The sequence below is a fragment of the Vanacampus margaritifer genome, chromosome 11 (genome assembly GCF_051991255.1).
Source record: "Vanacampus margaritifer isolate UIUO_Vmar chromosome 11, RoL_Vmar_1.0, whole genome shotgun sequence".
In the NCBI taxonomy this organism is placed as follows: domain Eukaryota; kingdom Metazoa; phylum Chordata; class Actinopteri; order Syngnathiformes; family Syngnathidae; genus Vanacampus; species Vanacampus margaritifer.
The window spans coordinates 8,306,161-8,321,848 of NC_135442.1; the positions used below are offsets into that span (position 1 = coordinate 8,306,161).

General features: G+C 38.3%; 1 protein-coding gene and 1 long non-coding RNA gene across 2 annotated transcripts in view; one reads left to right on the forward strand and one right to left on the reverse strand.

The window, feature by feature from the left end:
• The window catches only part of ikzf2 (IKAROS family zinc finger 2), a 78,223-nt gene that overhangs the window by 14,681 nt on the left and 47,854 nt on the right, over nt 1-15,688 (reverse strand). The window contains exon 6 of the mRNA XM_077580608.1: nt 2,518-2,567. Within this exon, the coding sequence (XP_077436734.1) occupies nt 2,518-2,567 (50 nt within the window). The remainder of the gene's footprint in view (nt 1-2,517; nt 2,568-15,688) is intronic.
• LOC144060773 (uncharacterized) lies at nt 3,406-4,992 on the forward strand. The gene is made up of 2 exons (XR_013296006.1): nt 3,406-3,981; nt 4,381-4,992. It is a non-coding gene; the product is annotated as an uncharacterized LOC144060773 (long non-coding RNA).

A 15,688-nucleotide genomic window follows, 5' to 3' on the forward strand; every position in this document is an offset into this window, starting at 1 on the left:
TATATATACATATAAAATCGTAGGTCAACTAATTGCTAATTATATTACATGTTTCGCCGCCATCTTCCTGCTGCAGGACAACTTTGCGAATGTAGCTAGCCCAGCTGGTATTCCGCAAAATAATAATAATTATCTATGGCAACTCAGATGATCTTTCACAGCGAAATTGTGTGCCACCGTCCACGTCACCCTGGTTGGAAATCATTCGACTCTGAAAAGATTGACCATGGCCTAAATAATTGTTTGGAGCTATTTGGGCTAAAATGTGAAAATAACAGAACACATAAAACTGAATGTCAAAATCATCCTCACATTGGATGAGAGGTGTTTAAAATATCAAGCAGTTAAGAATCTGTGGCTAACGCATTTACCAATGCAGTGGCGCCTCCAAATCACCAAATCTGGTGTTACATACTGTACATACTTGTTGGACAGCAACATTCCTTTGTGCACAACAAAGTGTGAAAAGTGGGATGCGAGTTGTGAGTGTGAAAGTTCATACCCCTGTCACGCCAGTCTCGCATTCACATTTATGCAAGTAGCAATTCAAATTTTCTTAGGAATCGTCACAACTTTTTACACTTATTTGGCCATGAGGAATACTACTATGTTAATTAAACCACGAGCTAAGTGCTACAGTGAAACATATTTTATAATGTCAAACTAAGCTCTGGAAAATGCATAAACAGTTGTTGTTGGAGTACCACAAGGAACCCATTCAGGTACATTTGTGTTTGCACTTTGAGGTTGCCGCATTTCTTTTGATAAATATTATACTGAGTCACTGTTAATTGACATCGCCAGAATGGGTTTGTCGTTCCAACACTCACTGATTTAAATCTAACCAGAATAATTGATGTAAATATTGTTAATGAAACGAGACTAGCATCATGCTTGCACATCGATCATAAAGTCTGACAGAACACAAATCATTCTCCCGAGTGGTAGGGATGTGGTTTTTCCTGTCAACCGCCCCCTCCACCCTGAGTCTTCCATACACTCATAAAACACACACGCAACAAACATTACTGGTCTGGCAACAAAATCTGCTGTTACTTGACGTTTAGTGTAGACCCAAAGCACTATCGCTCAGAATTCACAATTCAGTAAAAAAAATAAAAATAAAAATATATATATATATATATACTACAGCCATCCAAATGTTAGTGTAATATTCATTCACAAGTATTAGTTTTGCTCCCGCAAAAACACACACTCATCCACACAGAGGTGCTAACAAGCAATTCATAACACATTGCAATTAATTTCACCTTGAAGCTACACATGGCACACAATTGATTCAATCATCAATTAAAATCTACAGATACTATTCATTGTGTGTCTTGACCTGACCTTCCTGTCAATCAAAGTAAAAGCAATGAGGCGATTCACTCACATCACTTGTATACACATCGACAATATGAAGCTAACAAAAGTGTTCCAATAAATTCAGCTTTCATTTCCCATAAGTCATTTGAATACGAATCCCCACCAATGTCATGAAACACCAATAATTTGGTTTTCGTGACACTGATCAAGAAATTGTGTGAAAGGAAACTAGAAGAGCGATGGAGTGCCACAAGGCGCCAATCCAGGTCTTGTAAAATGTTCTCATTTCAGAGTGAATAGTAAAAAAGTATGCCAAGTGGGGAAATCCCTTGAATTCTATCAACTTCATGTCAATAATATACAAAACAACCAATTCAATAATGTAGTGGAAACTCCAAAGTAAGTTGAATGTTTGTAAAATGCTCCCAAAGTCTAAAATCAAAACTAAATTGCCATCATGTGATTTCAGATCAGTGAACAAGGGGCATAAACTTTTATTCTTTGTCTTTTTGTGTGTTTGCCGAGGGCAAAGACAAAAAATGCTATGATAACAATTGCATACGTGTAATGTGTCCTGGCTGCTCAGCACAATATATCATAGCTAAAGCAACAATACGTTGATACGATTATTAAAAGAAGAATTGATGGAATCCTGCCTCTGCGTGTTTTCCAGCATGCCACGAGTCTGTGTCATCAAAGTAAATGGCAAGTTTATCATTTCTTGCTCAGCAGTTTTGTTTTTTTGTTTGTTTGTTGTAAGCCCATTAAGAATGTTAAAAGTTGAAACACCTTTAGCAATCCTCTTCTCACGTCCATGTTTGTGCCATCAATCTGAGGATGAGCAATGTCTCCATTATTATATTATGGAGAGAAGTATCTTATTTTTGTTATATAGTTAAATTGTTAGAACACTATTTCTGTGCTTAATAATATTGCTTTTATGATGAGGTTATTTACAGGTTATTTCAATATCTATGATTTCTAATAAGAAGAGTTGTTTTGAATTTTGAACAAATAAAAAATTAACTTAACTTTAACTTTAGTTTTTTCCCCTTTTTTTTTGCCTGTGAAGATCATTTCACCATAGCATTAAAACACATGAGGTCAGAAAAATGACAGACTATACATTTTTCAATACATTCATTTCTAGGGAAGTTGCTTTAGTGTAGAAGCAGTACAAGCACTTACTAGCAGAGTAGCCATTGGGTGCCTCCATTTCCAGTGCTGTGGTGGCGCGGCTGAGGAAAAGACAAAAATGCTTACAACTTTTTACAAATACACCCTTTTTTCTTTTAGCTACTTTTATATGTTGTGATTATGCATCATGTTATATTCAACCGGTGTACAATTGATTACACTTGTTGAAAAAAAAAAATCACTAACATTTTATTATTTATTATAAATTAAGACTGTCATTTAGATCATATTAACCCTGGAGAACCCAAGAACGCTTTTCTTCTTTGGAAAATTATGAATTATACATTAAATGACTGCTATAAGTTCATTGAACACCAAAATATATGTCTTTTCAATTTTAACCCTTTGCGGAATTTGACCCTTTTGGGATTTAGGGGTATCATTTTGAAAAATCTGAATAACAAAAACTGTCAGTAAACTATTTAGAATTTAAGAAAATAATCAATCAAATACACAGCTACATTGAACAATATACTTTTTTTGTTTTATTTGTTGCATTTTAGAACTGGATTTTGAATGTACAAACACACTTTGGCCAATGGAAACAAGAACACAGGGACAAAATCATTGTTGGGAAAAAAAAAGTCTTTGTTATTTGAGTAGCAGAATTTATAGGGGCCAAATTTGACCCCGTGGGTTCTCCAGGGTTAAAAAAAAATATGTCTCATTAAAAAAAAAATTGTAAAACGTTTAGATTGAAGTAAGTGTTTACAATTGGGCCTCCATACCCCCCCCCCCCCCCCATTTGATTTGTAAAAAAACAAAACAATCGTGAGCATAATGTACAGCTTTAAAAAGGTGAGTTGGTATAATTACCTTCAAGTGTCTCTCCTGAGCAAAATTACTTGGTAATTTCAATCGAGGCCTGAGGGAGGGGATGGTAGGTCGTCTCCACCTCCCTTTAAACACCCCCCAAAAAAGTCAAAATCACTTATTTCCTCTCTTGATATTTAAATAATGCGGGGAAGCTCTGCATTATTGAATAAAGCTATTCGAGAAAGCCAGCCAGGAACGCGATGAGAGCAAATTTTAGAAGCGCATGGAAAAGTGAAGGAGCGCATCTTTCCCTCAATGCTGCCCAAGTCAACTTCTCCTCCTACGCACGCCGCTGACTCCAAAATACAAGATCACTCCGGAAAAAGTTCGACACGGACCCGACTCAACTTGATGTAGGCATACAAACAGGGACGTCGGAAAGGGAAGACTTGACGGGCAGCTAAGAAGGAAAGAAGCAGATGGATGGATCAAACTGGATCCACCGGTTCCTAAGGAATTAGCCATAGCGACAGGGAGCACCCAGTCGCTTTTCAAGGGACTGGAAAATCCGTTGGTTAGTCGGTGTTGAAAGAAAAGCAAGAGCTGGAAATGTGACTCATCAATGCTGGAAGGAACTGCAGCGCCACACGCGTTTCATTGTTACTTGAACGCGCGAGGCAATGAAGGCCACAACATTAGGTACAATCGCAGAATTAAAAACACAAATGATAGGCAGTTTTGATGGACGTGCGAGAGGTGTTAAACTAAATAAATAAGTTATGTGGTCTTTTAATTATTTATTTTATTCCCTAATATTTTGCCACTTTTTTTCAAAGTGGGTTAACCAAAACATACACACAAAAGTGTTGCAATGCACATCATGTTGTAAAAAAAAATAGGCTACCTTTAGTTGTTGTGATAATCGATTGACATTTCAAGAAATGATGAACCATATATTGCTTATTTGTTCACTATCTTGTACAATGATTAGGCTATCAATGCAAAATTAAGACTCTGTTAGGGGCGCATCATAAACTTGGTCGTATGCGTGATTTTTTCTTTTTCTTTTTCTTTCCCCTGTGCTCTTTGGGAATTCAGCACGGACTCGCATGCAACAGGTGATGGGAGCGAGCCCGTTCGTTGCGTCACCGGCATGCATTGCTGCACATATTTGCTTCTTTTTTTCTTTTTTTTTTGGTACTTGATTTTGTTTACTTTTGTTTGCATTTACCTGAAGCATACGGTATTTTCCCAATGAGGTGCACGTCGACCCAGAGTGATCATCCAGGAGCGGATCGGACTTCATTGTTGCACCATGCTGAGAAAGACAGTAAAGCCCGGGTCGGTTCCGAAGCTCCCGCGGCAACAGTATTCTCCTGTTAAGATCCATGCACCGCCGCCTTCCGTCTCCATCTCCCGCAGAGAGCAGCTGCAGAGTGTGTCACTTGAGGTGCATGCGAGAGATGTTGTTAGCATGGTTTTGTCTGACACTGAGAAATGGACCGATGACTGCGGAACGCTTCTGCATGGCTACAGTTAATGGTTCGTTTACTATACGGACCGTTTATTTGTGACCATGAAGCTCAAGTTGGGTGCATACACAAACTATCATATTTATGGCTCCAGAATGTGGACTTAAATTTAAAAATTGGGGGATGTTCAAACTTGGATGTTACCTCATGTATTTATTAAAGATCCTTTGAAATGGAAGCGTTGTGAATTATTTCGAATACATTTATAGAAGTTAAGTTGCTGGTCGGGATTTTTTATAAAATGACGTTGGGGCACGTAATGCACCAAAGAGTGCACAGTAGTGCAAAAAAAAAAACACTTCTACTCGAGCTTTCTCTTGTGGTGAGGAAGGGATACTGCAAGTTCTTGTCGGTGAGAGATTTGAAGGAAAATCCACTAACGCCCACTAGTCTCCACTGTTTTTTATTTTTCCTTTCTGACATGTCATTGTAACAGCTATTTAAACAATAGGTTTTAAATATTTAAAATTAATACTGAATCACACCTGAGAAGATATTAATAATTTATTAAAATTGTATATGAACTGTTTCAAATATATTAAAATGTATGGATATCATGTATTTGGAGACACTGGAAAAGCTTTATCATAGTGTCTTTTGTACTCAGAATTTCTTTAAATCTGTTTCAGTTTTGAGTGCAAAAATTGCAGAACGTACTTGATAATGCATTGAAGCTGCATGTGCACTTCTCTGCTGGGTTTTAAGAAGAAAAAAAATCGAATGTAAAATGATTCATGTAGCCTAATAGTGCCATTGATAAAATGCAAAACATTTAGGAATTATAATGCGAGTGTAGTATTTATATATTTTGCTCTGTTTTAATTCTACGTGATTTATGGAAGTGAACAAATTTTTTTCATTGGACTAAGCTAAAAAAAAAAAAAAGTTAATTTTTTTACATGTTCTCGTCATATTCATGATTTGGTTGAAAGCATCATTTTCAATTTAATATAAATCAAATACATTTATTTTTCCCCCAAAAAATAAAAACTGATATCCAAGTAACCTTTTACTTTGAAATAAACTCATTAAAGTCAATTTTTATTACTTTACCCCATGTCGAATTTCTGATTCAGTATGAACAAAACTTGCAGGTTGCATGATTGGTTAGTTGAACACTTAATTGTCCCTTGATGTGTAAGTTTGTTCACCTTTGTGTGCCCTAATTGTCTGGCAACCAACTCAGGTTGAACCCCACAAATTTTGTTCATAGTGAATCAGAAATTATATTTGAGGTAAAGTAATAAAATTGGCTTTAATTAGTTTATTCCAAAATAAAAAGTTACTTGGCTGTAACTTTTTTTTATTTGGCTTGGTAAAAGTAAATGTATTTGATTTATATTAAACTGAAAATGATGTTTTCAACCAAATATTGATCATAACAAGAAAATAAATAGCAATATATTTTTTAGTTTAGTCCAATGAAACTTTTTTTTCCAGTGTTGGCAATATTAAGCCTTGTGCTTCAGCTTCAAGGCTGATTGATTTGTAATTGATAATGTCTTCTGCCATCTGGTGGAAAAGGTCTGGATGACATGTCAAACTTTTATGCACTGCTACGTAAAATCCCCACACTAGAGGGAGGCAGATGACGTAAAAGAAAATTTAAAAAAAGAGAAAGAGAAAGGACGTCAGGATCCACACACGGTTAATAGTTAAAAGCAAGTCAGATAAAAATAAATAAAAATACTCAAAGTTAGTAATTTGCTCCTCAAATGAAGTCAGTGATTAGGTATATTGCTAAGGTATTTCAAGCCTTGCATGGAACTTTTTTAAATTCAAATAGAGCTTTACTTTTGAAATAGGACACAGGAAACGCAATCTCTATCTAAAAGATTACTTGCGGTAATTTGACATTACTCCCAGTGTAAAATTCACATCACTCGTTTTTCGCAAGAAACCAAACATACCGGTCGATCCACCATACATAGATAGATAGATGGATAGCTGATGACCTGTGTGTGTTTACCTAAAAAGGCCCAGTACAGAACAAAAGTATAAAAAGCTTTAAACAGTTTCAAGTACAATGTCAATGTAAAATCATTACCATGCAATATCAACAAAATGAAGCATTTTAACTCGCGATCCCTCTTGAAGTGATTGCTTTTGAATCACCATCACTACATTCATTATTCATCCTTGATAGAGAAGCAGAAATGAGTTGTGGTGAGTTGCTGATTGAGCAAAGATGAGCACAAATTAGCCAGTCTGGCCAACTTTGGCCCCCATCAACGGACTATCTATTTTTTATTCCACTCGACCACAAATGAGATTTGATGATTGAATAAAGAGGATGGAGGAAGTGATGGCAAGATTATTGCGGCCATTGACAGAGGAGCAATGTCATTTAGAATCACTTGTTAAGCCCAGCTAAATAATTCTTTTAGCAATAGTGCCTCTTACCATAAAGTTGGATTTGTATTTTTTATCTTTTGGCGGGATGCCATGATCTTTTTGTAATGCAGAATATGTGCCGTAAAGGCCTGGAAAAACTGAATACAGATGACTTGCTTGGGCAAAGTTCAGTTTTGTTCTGTCAGCCCAATGTTGAAGGAACAACCTGCCAGAAGCCTGTGCAGATGTGGCTGTAATTTAAGGCCGTCAATCTGGGACAAGGTTGTTCCGCTATGTTATTTTCAATGACCAAAGGTCAACTTTCAGATACCGGCATGTGGCCGATCGATCAATTTTTGAACAGCTGGACTTAGTTGTGACCCCCCCTCAAATCCCCACAATACACCATTGGTGAGCAATAGCACTTAAAGTTTGCTCCGAATCATATTCAGCCAGAATGAGTCTGCCTCCCTGAAGCAAGTTGCACGCTAGAGCAGACTGTAAATGAGCCTCAACAAAGCTCTGCTCATCCCGGAGTTGGGAGACGCAAATCTAAATGCTTCATGTTGTTGTTGTGAGGGCGACCAGATCTGCAAGTCACGGGGCCCTAATGTCTGAATATTTTGTGCCGGATCACTGATATCAATTGTTTTCTTCAAGTTACAGTATCCGATTACACATCATATCATACCATTGGGATTTTTTTTACTAGGTTTTAGGTGAACTAATGAATACACACACACTCGCACGCACATACAAAAAAAAGAAAAAAGAAAAAAATATATAATAATTAAAAAAAAATAATAATGATAATATTAAAAATAATAATAAACAAAAAAATAATAATAAAATAAAAAATAAATTAAATAAAATTAAAGAGAGCAATGATGATGAAAAAAATAAATACATATCATACCATCAAGGATTACGGGTAGTAAATCCTGGACAACAAGTCTGAAACAAACAAGCACAGCAGTAAAAACTGGCGATTCAAATTAAAGCATATAACTGTGATTGGCTGACGAGCCAACTGTCACTCAAGTCATGTTGGGATAGGTTCTAACACACCCTGTGACCCGAGTGAGGATAAACTGTACAAAGAATGCATGGATAGAGGATATCAAAACAATAAAAAGGATATCATTTCTGTGGCTCATTTAACCTCTCTCTTGATTTTGAAGTGACTTCTAGTTGGTAATTTTACCGCTGTGGCACATTTGGTAATAACTGTTCACTGTGTTTTGTGGTGTACCTTGAACATTTCTTTTGTATAATTTTTATGAATGATACTTTTTAATCATCACATACATCTACTTTAAAAGCTCACTGTAGAACCTGGATTTTGCTCTTAAATGCAATTCAAGAAATGTTAAAATACTACAAGAATAGCTAAGCTCTATTTGGGGTCCATCAAAGTCATGGTAGATGTTTATTGGCTTCTTCTGAGTTTTAATGTGATTGGTTGGTACTTGAGACATTCTGTACACAGCCAGTTGAAAGGGGGGGGGTGTACATTTATGCAACATGCTTTCTTTATTTTATTACTTACTTTTGTTTTAATTGCATCTTCAAACGATTTATAGTATCCATCCATGTTACTTTTTAATCAGAAAAAGCTGATGTTGGGGGTATTTTGCTGTCACAAAAAAAAAATGGAAATGATGGTTGAAAATTTGTTGAGTAAGGTCAGTTTCTCTACTGATGAGACAAAGTTTAATGGACCTAAATGTTACATGTTAATATGTTACAGCTTCTTGCCATGTCTGCAAAGCCCAAATACAAGTTATTTACACCACTAGATGGCATTGCTCTCATAAAAATGAGCCGGCTTGGTTTGGAGGGGAGCTTCAAGGTAAGTGACAAAAAAAAAAGAGGCAAATTCAGACATCTTATTAAATCCTGAAATAAACGGTTTCAATGCAAGTGCATTAACATAGTGAGAGTTCATGGAACCTGCTGCAGCTGGTGGGTACGTGTTTTTTTTTATTTATTTTTTTATAACTCCTGCAGCCAGCGCACAGGGACTGACATAGTCTCAGAAATGGAGAATGATTTTGTGATTGCCCATATTTTGCTTTTGGAATGACGAGAAGTGCACGTTCAATATGAAAAAAAAAAAGTGACCTGCTGAAACACCTTATTCAGTAGTGTTGTCACTGCTGTCCGAATTTGACAGTACCTAAACCCGTAAAAGTGCTTTCTTATCTCCTGCAGTCAGAAGTAACTCTAGCCTGAAGCTCTTTGGCTCGTTTAAGGTTATAACACAATCAAAAAGCTTTCACCTGTTGCTCACAAGAAAAGTAAAAAGCTTTCTAAACCTACAGTCTTTATAATTTATACTTAAGTATATGAATGGATTTAAGGTCATGACCTAACTGATCTATGAACGATGCATGATGATTTAGTGTTCAACATAAATAAATGAGTATACTGAATGACCACATTTGTTGGAATCAGCAATTTTCTAAGGTATACGATAGGACAAGGTTTGTCAATGTGCACACAAAAATGTGTCTAAAGAACGTATGTGTAATGTTGCAAAAATGAGAGCACACGGGTGAGTCTCATCATCAAAATTCTGAATTCTAAAACAAAGGGTTTACTCATATATTGAGAACTGTAGAGTGCCAACAATTTAGGAGAATATAAAAACATAGGACTGCATTTATTTTTTTTCCCTATCAGGGAGTATTTATTCCGTTGCCCTCTACAGTTCCTCAAAACAGCTAAGAGCAAAATCTACTCTCTTGAGTGTGCAGGCCATGGCTCCAACTTTTCACATTTCAGCATGGTGAATTATTGATGTTTCTTTCTCAGCAATGCCATCACTCAATTTTGTCTGCGAGCGATTAAGCTGCTAAAAAAAATATCAGTGAGGGTATAATACAGTCCCAATATAGCGATAGAGCACTTCATATTCCAGTCTCAATCATTTATAAATGGTTTCAATTTTTTTTTCAATGTATTTTATTTCATTTTCTTTACAACATACTGCATAGCTTAATACAGTGTAACTGTATATAACATATTTGCAACTATGGGATCCTTGGGAGCGATTAGTATTTACCGAATAACTGGCCACTGAGTTTTTTATTCACATGAAATAAGTTATATAAAAGAGAGGATGGGGGGGGGGGGGGGCTCAAGATTCCGTCACATTGTGAGCAATAATTTGTACATATATACTCTACAAATCTACATGATATAAACAAATGTGGTCATAGGCTGGAAGCCTAATGGTACCCCGAGCTCGAGAGTAAGAGTCTTTGTGTGTTCTGCTACTCTATCACCTGAGCCACTCCACCGAAGAGAACACATTGGTTATGACATTTGTGGTTGCACTGAATTATTTCCAAGGCATGTTGGAGGCAGGTAGACCCAACGGTCTATTACTGCATACAAAAATAACCAAAAGCACACTAGCCATGGCTAAAACTAGCAAGCGAAAGTCAAAGTACTCAAAACGGCTAACTATTCACAAAAATGAACATTGTTATCATCATTTCATCCTAAACAAGTGTTTCACAAAACCATCTGGTAAAGATGTGTTATTTCTGAGGAAAACGACAAGCACTTTCAAACAACCCCCTGAGATTAGCAATGCTAATTATGTAAATAGCATAATCATAGCTAATAACTGGAATCATTTGAAAACTCATTCAATAAAAAAAAAGTGAGGCGACAAGCAATTTGAGTCAATCCTATTAATCTTTCATTGAAGTAATCTACAGTACAGTACATCTTTAATGATCCCCTCTGGAGAATATGCTGTTAATAATAAAGTTGGTTCAGAATCTTACAAACAGAAAGATGAAACTGTGTTATGAAAAATACACCGTAAAAAAAAATTATGTAAAAAAAAAAAAAGAGCAATGATGATGACATGTCAAATTGGTAAAATTACCGAATGAACAATACTGAGCTCTCCAGAAAAAAAAATAAAATTAAATACACTGTAAACTGTACTAATTTTCCAAATAGATAGTCATAGAATTTTGCTCCGGATATTGTTGGTGGATTCGTAATACACACATGGTGTGTGGTAATATTTGTATACTGGAAACATATATATAATTTCAGGGAAACGTGACCAATTAAGAACCACATGAATTAACTCATTCACTGCCATTGACAGCTATAGACGTCAAAAAATTCATTTAAAATATTTCTAGTAGTTTAAATTTGTTCCGAATTTTGTTAACCAGAGTATGAAAAAATGGATTTTTTTCATTGTACATTTTAAACAGATATAAAATTTGTGATTAATCCTGAGTTAGCTATTGAAGTCTTGCGATCAATTACAATAAAAAATGTTACCCGACTGACGCGATAACAAAAAATAGTATTAAAAATTAGAGGCATCAGGTGATAATTTTTTTTAATCGTAATTAATTGCATGACTTCACTAGTTAACTCACGATTAATCACACACTTTATATCTGTTCCAAATGTACACTAAAAAAAATCTAGGTTTTTATACTCTTGTTAACAAAAGTGTGGGGGAAAAATGTTTAACTAATAGAAATAGATCAAATGAATTTTTGACGTCTATAGCCGTCAATGGCAGTGAATGAGTTAACATGAGTAATTCCATGGACTATATCGACATGCTGTAAAACCGTCTCCATTTGGTGCGTTCTACCAGCAGACCGAAGAATGAACTCTCCAGAGCGCTCGGCAGCAGAATCGTAGGTTAAGACCATTAGTCGGTTGACAGTTCACGCCCTAGTTGAACTGAGCCAACTGAATTCATTGGCTGACCGAGAAATGACCCTGATAGTCGTCTTCCGCTGACTGCTCGCACTCTGGTGAGCATTGTGGTTGTTGCCGTGTTGCTGAGACCTTCGGCTGTACAACTGAGGAAAGTGATGACATGACTGGACCGATAGGTTTGGATATCACATAGAATGGTAGACATTTTGATCGATGATCAGTCCTGGGCGATCTATGAAGTCCGTGCAGACTTTGGCAATTGGGGTAGAATTCTTCTGCTACATTTTTGATGCAATTTCAAAGTCTCCAACCGTTATGTTAATTGAGAACAATCGTTATATTAAAAACTGTATTGCAGTTGAGCCAAATGTGTACAAGGTGAGTTTTTGATGGCGAAAAATGAAGTGATGCTGTGGAAATCAATCATTAAATAATTGAACCTTGTTCGTCCAAGTGGGTGAAACAGTCTGCTTCATGATCATAACGGTATATTTTTCTGCTGCGACGTCTATTAGCGACTGCTGCTTTTGTAGCCTGTCGAAGTGATGCCGTTGCTTCCACCGCTCCTTCTCATCCAAGTCGACTTGTATAAATTTGGCCTTTTCTTCATCCGCCATCAACCTCAGTGCATTTATTTCCCTCTGCTCTTTTTTGTCCGAAATGTCCTGCTGAATTTCTTGATACATCTTTTTCTTAGACGTGTGTTTTCTCACTTCCTCGTTTTTCACCTCCAGCGCATCCATATCGCGACGTCGCGCGGCTTCCTCTCGCTCTTCTTTGGCAATTTGCCGCTGCCGTTCCAGGAATTCCTTTTTATCCTTCATTAGTTTCAAATTGTAGTCATGAAAAGCCTTTTCGTTGATGCAATTCTGACGAACTCGTTCGTCTCGGTCGTTCCAATATTCCTCGAATTCTTGCTTTTTATCCTGTTCCAACACTTTATTTCTTTTGGTCTCCATCGTTTGCAAACCTTTTTTCAAATCAATGAGTTTCTCATTTGTCATAGTGTCCTTGTCAACCACAGTATACAAGATGGGAGTGTCGTCCACGTGCTTGACAAAAGTAAAAATCTCCCGGAACTTCTCCAGTTCCTTCTCTCTCTCGAGCTCCCGCGGCGTCAATTGAGGTTCGTCCAATGCTTCGAGCATTGCTTCGGTTATTCTCAACTCTGTCAGGGCCAATTCCTGCGCTTTTTCCAGCTTGTCCGTTTTGGCCACTTCTTTTGCTCTTGCCATCTCTTTTGCTTTTGCAAGCAACTTGGCTTTGGTCAACGCCTTTGTTTTCACCACGTCTTTCTTCTCAACCACCGGTTCCGGTGGTTTTGCCGGAGTAGCACGCTCCGGCAATATCCCCTTTAGAGACACCCTGCGTTTTGGGGTTCCGGTTGTATACATCTCTGTGTGTTCACCGTTTGTGATTAATCTTAGCTGTGTTTCAGGGCCAGCAAGATTAATGACACAAGAGTACGATTGTTCTATCAAGTGCTTTGTAACAGAGCCACTTCATGACAGCACGAGCTTTTGGTACAGGGCGGACGATGATGTCATGGTGGTGAAGCGAATGACATCTTCCCTTTAATTAAGGGTAGTCGAATGACATCATAGGGTTATAGCAAGCGGTGTGACACGTCTCTGCTTCCCTGAGCAGTGGGTGACATCATTGACATCTAATGACTGTGTAATATCGTTAGCGTGTGAAATCATCTGAGGTAACAAAGGTGTTGTCTTAGAGCCAGTATCGTTTGTCATTACCGCCGAACCTGAACAGACTCCAACAACAAATGTTTTTGTTGTTGTGGAATGTGACACTAACCAACCAACTGATATTAGCTGGACAGTTTTACCACAGAAAATAAACACCTTGTTTCATCGAAACTGCAGAAACCGTCCGTCCGTCTTCTTCCGCTTATCCGGGGTCGGGTCGCGGGGGCAGCAGCTTTAGCAGGGAAGCCCAGACTTCCCTCTTCCCAGCCACTTCAGCCAGCTCCTCCGACGGGACCCCAAGGCGTTCCCAGGGCAGCCGAGAGACATAGTCTCTCCAGCGTGTCCTGGGTCATCCCCGGGGGCCTCCCGCCGGTAGGACATGCCCGGAACACCTCCCCAGGGAGGCATCCAGGAGGCATCCGTACCAGATACCCGAGCCACCTCATCTGGCTCCTCTCAACGTGGAGGAGCAGCGGCTCGACTCTTGAGTCCCTCCCGGATGACCGAGCTTCCCACCCTGTCGCTAAGGGAGAGCCCGGACACCCTGCGGAGGAAACTCATTTCGGCCGCATGTATCCGGGATCTTTTTCTTTCGACCCACAGCTCGTGACCATAGGTGAGGGTAGGAACGTAGATGGACCGGTAAATCGAGAGAGTCACCTTTCGTCTCGGCTTCTTCACCACAACGGACCGATACAGAGTCGGCATCACTGCAGACGCTGCACAGATCCACCTGTCGATGTCCCGCTCGTCCTGATGGGAAAATGAAGCTTCATGAAGCACCTGTGATATTTTTTTTACTCCTCTAGATGGGGCTCTTCGTTTCAAGATGCAAGTGGACATGTTATCACATTCCATTGCACTAGCCTTTATCTTTAAACCAAGAGCACCATCTAGAGGAGTAAAATGATATCGCAAGTGGTTCATGAAGCTTCATTTTCCCATCACTAGCTCCATCCTGCTCTCACTCGTGAACAAGACCCCAAGATACTTGAACTCCTCCACTTTGGGCAGGATCTCTTTCCCGACCCAGAGAGGGCACGCCACCCTGTTGCGGCTGAGGACCATGGTCTCGGATTTGCTGATTTTCATCCCAACCAATGTATAGCGGCTATAGTGTCCGCTCCAGTATCACATTTATTATTGCTAGTTTTATTGTTAGCGCTTTCCACATGTTTTATGAGAGTTGAACGCCATCGCTTATGTTTTATCTCTGCTGGACTCCTTTACCTTTGTCATTAAATGCTACTTGACATTGAGGAGTGTGTTTCTTCAGTATTAGTGTATAAAATACATTGATTCTATCCACATTATGGCACTTATCTGTATATTTAAACATTGCCACATTAGCATGACTTGCAATGAATTTTCCAAAATGTGTGAAGATGGGAAACATGACGGGTTTTTATCATAGTCTTAGGCGTGCTGATTTTATTTCACCATCACATACAGACTACAGTTGGCCTATGTATGCTCAGGAATATTTCAACAGTCACGGGATAACTGGACCTCCGATTTTCAGGTTGGGAGATGACCACTGAAGCACCTGAGCCAAGTTGCCAACTGCATAGTCAGACCCCAAGTTAAATAGTCAGTGTTAAGATAAAAACTAGGTCGGTGCGGGATTTCACTTTCCTTTCTTTGGTCCTTCCTCGGGTCTCCTGACGGCCTCACGACTTTGGCTGGAAGTGTTCGGTTTAGGTGAACGGTATGGGATTTTTTTTAATAGGTTTTAGGTGAACTAATGAATACACACGCTCGCACGCACGCACATACAAAAAAAAAAAAAAAGGAGAGAGCGCAATGATGATGACATGTCAAATCGGTAAAATTACCGAATGAACAATACTGAGCTCTCCAAGAAAAAAAAAAAAGATTAAAACTAGCCTTAAAGTCAGATAGAGTGAACCTGATGGATGCAAACATATTTGCTTGGAGTTTTTCGGGCTTGTGGGAGCTATCTGGGGATTTGTTTTATTATCACCACTTTATAAAAACTGTAATAGCTTCATCTGCCACAACATCAACTCGTAACTGATGCTTCTGCTGTTCTACTGTCTGGTTTGTTTTTTGCAGGTTCTCGTCATCTGGTTTGAGCTGTGTGTGTGTTTTTGCATCCTCTAT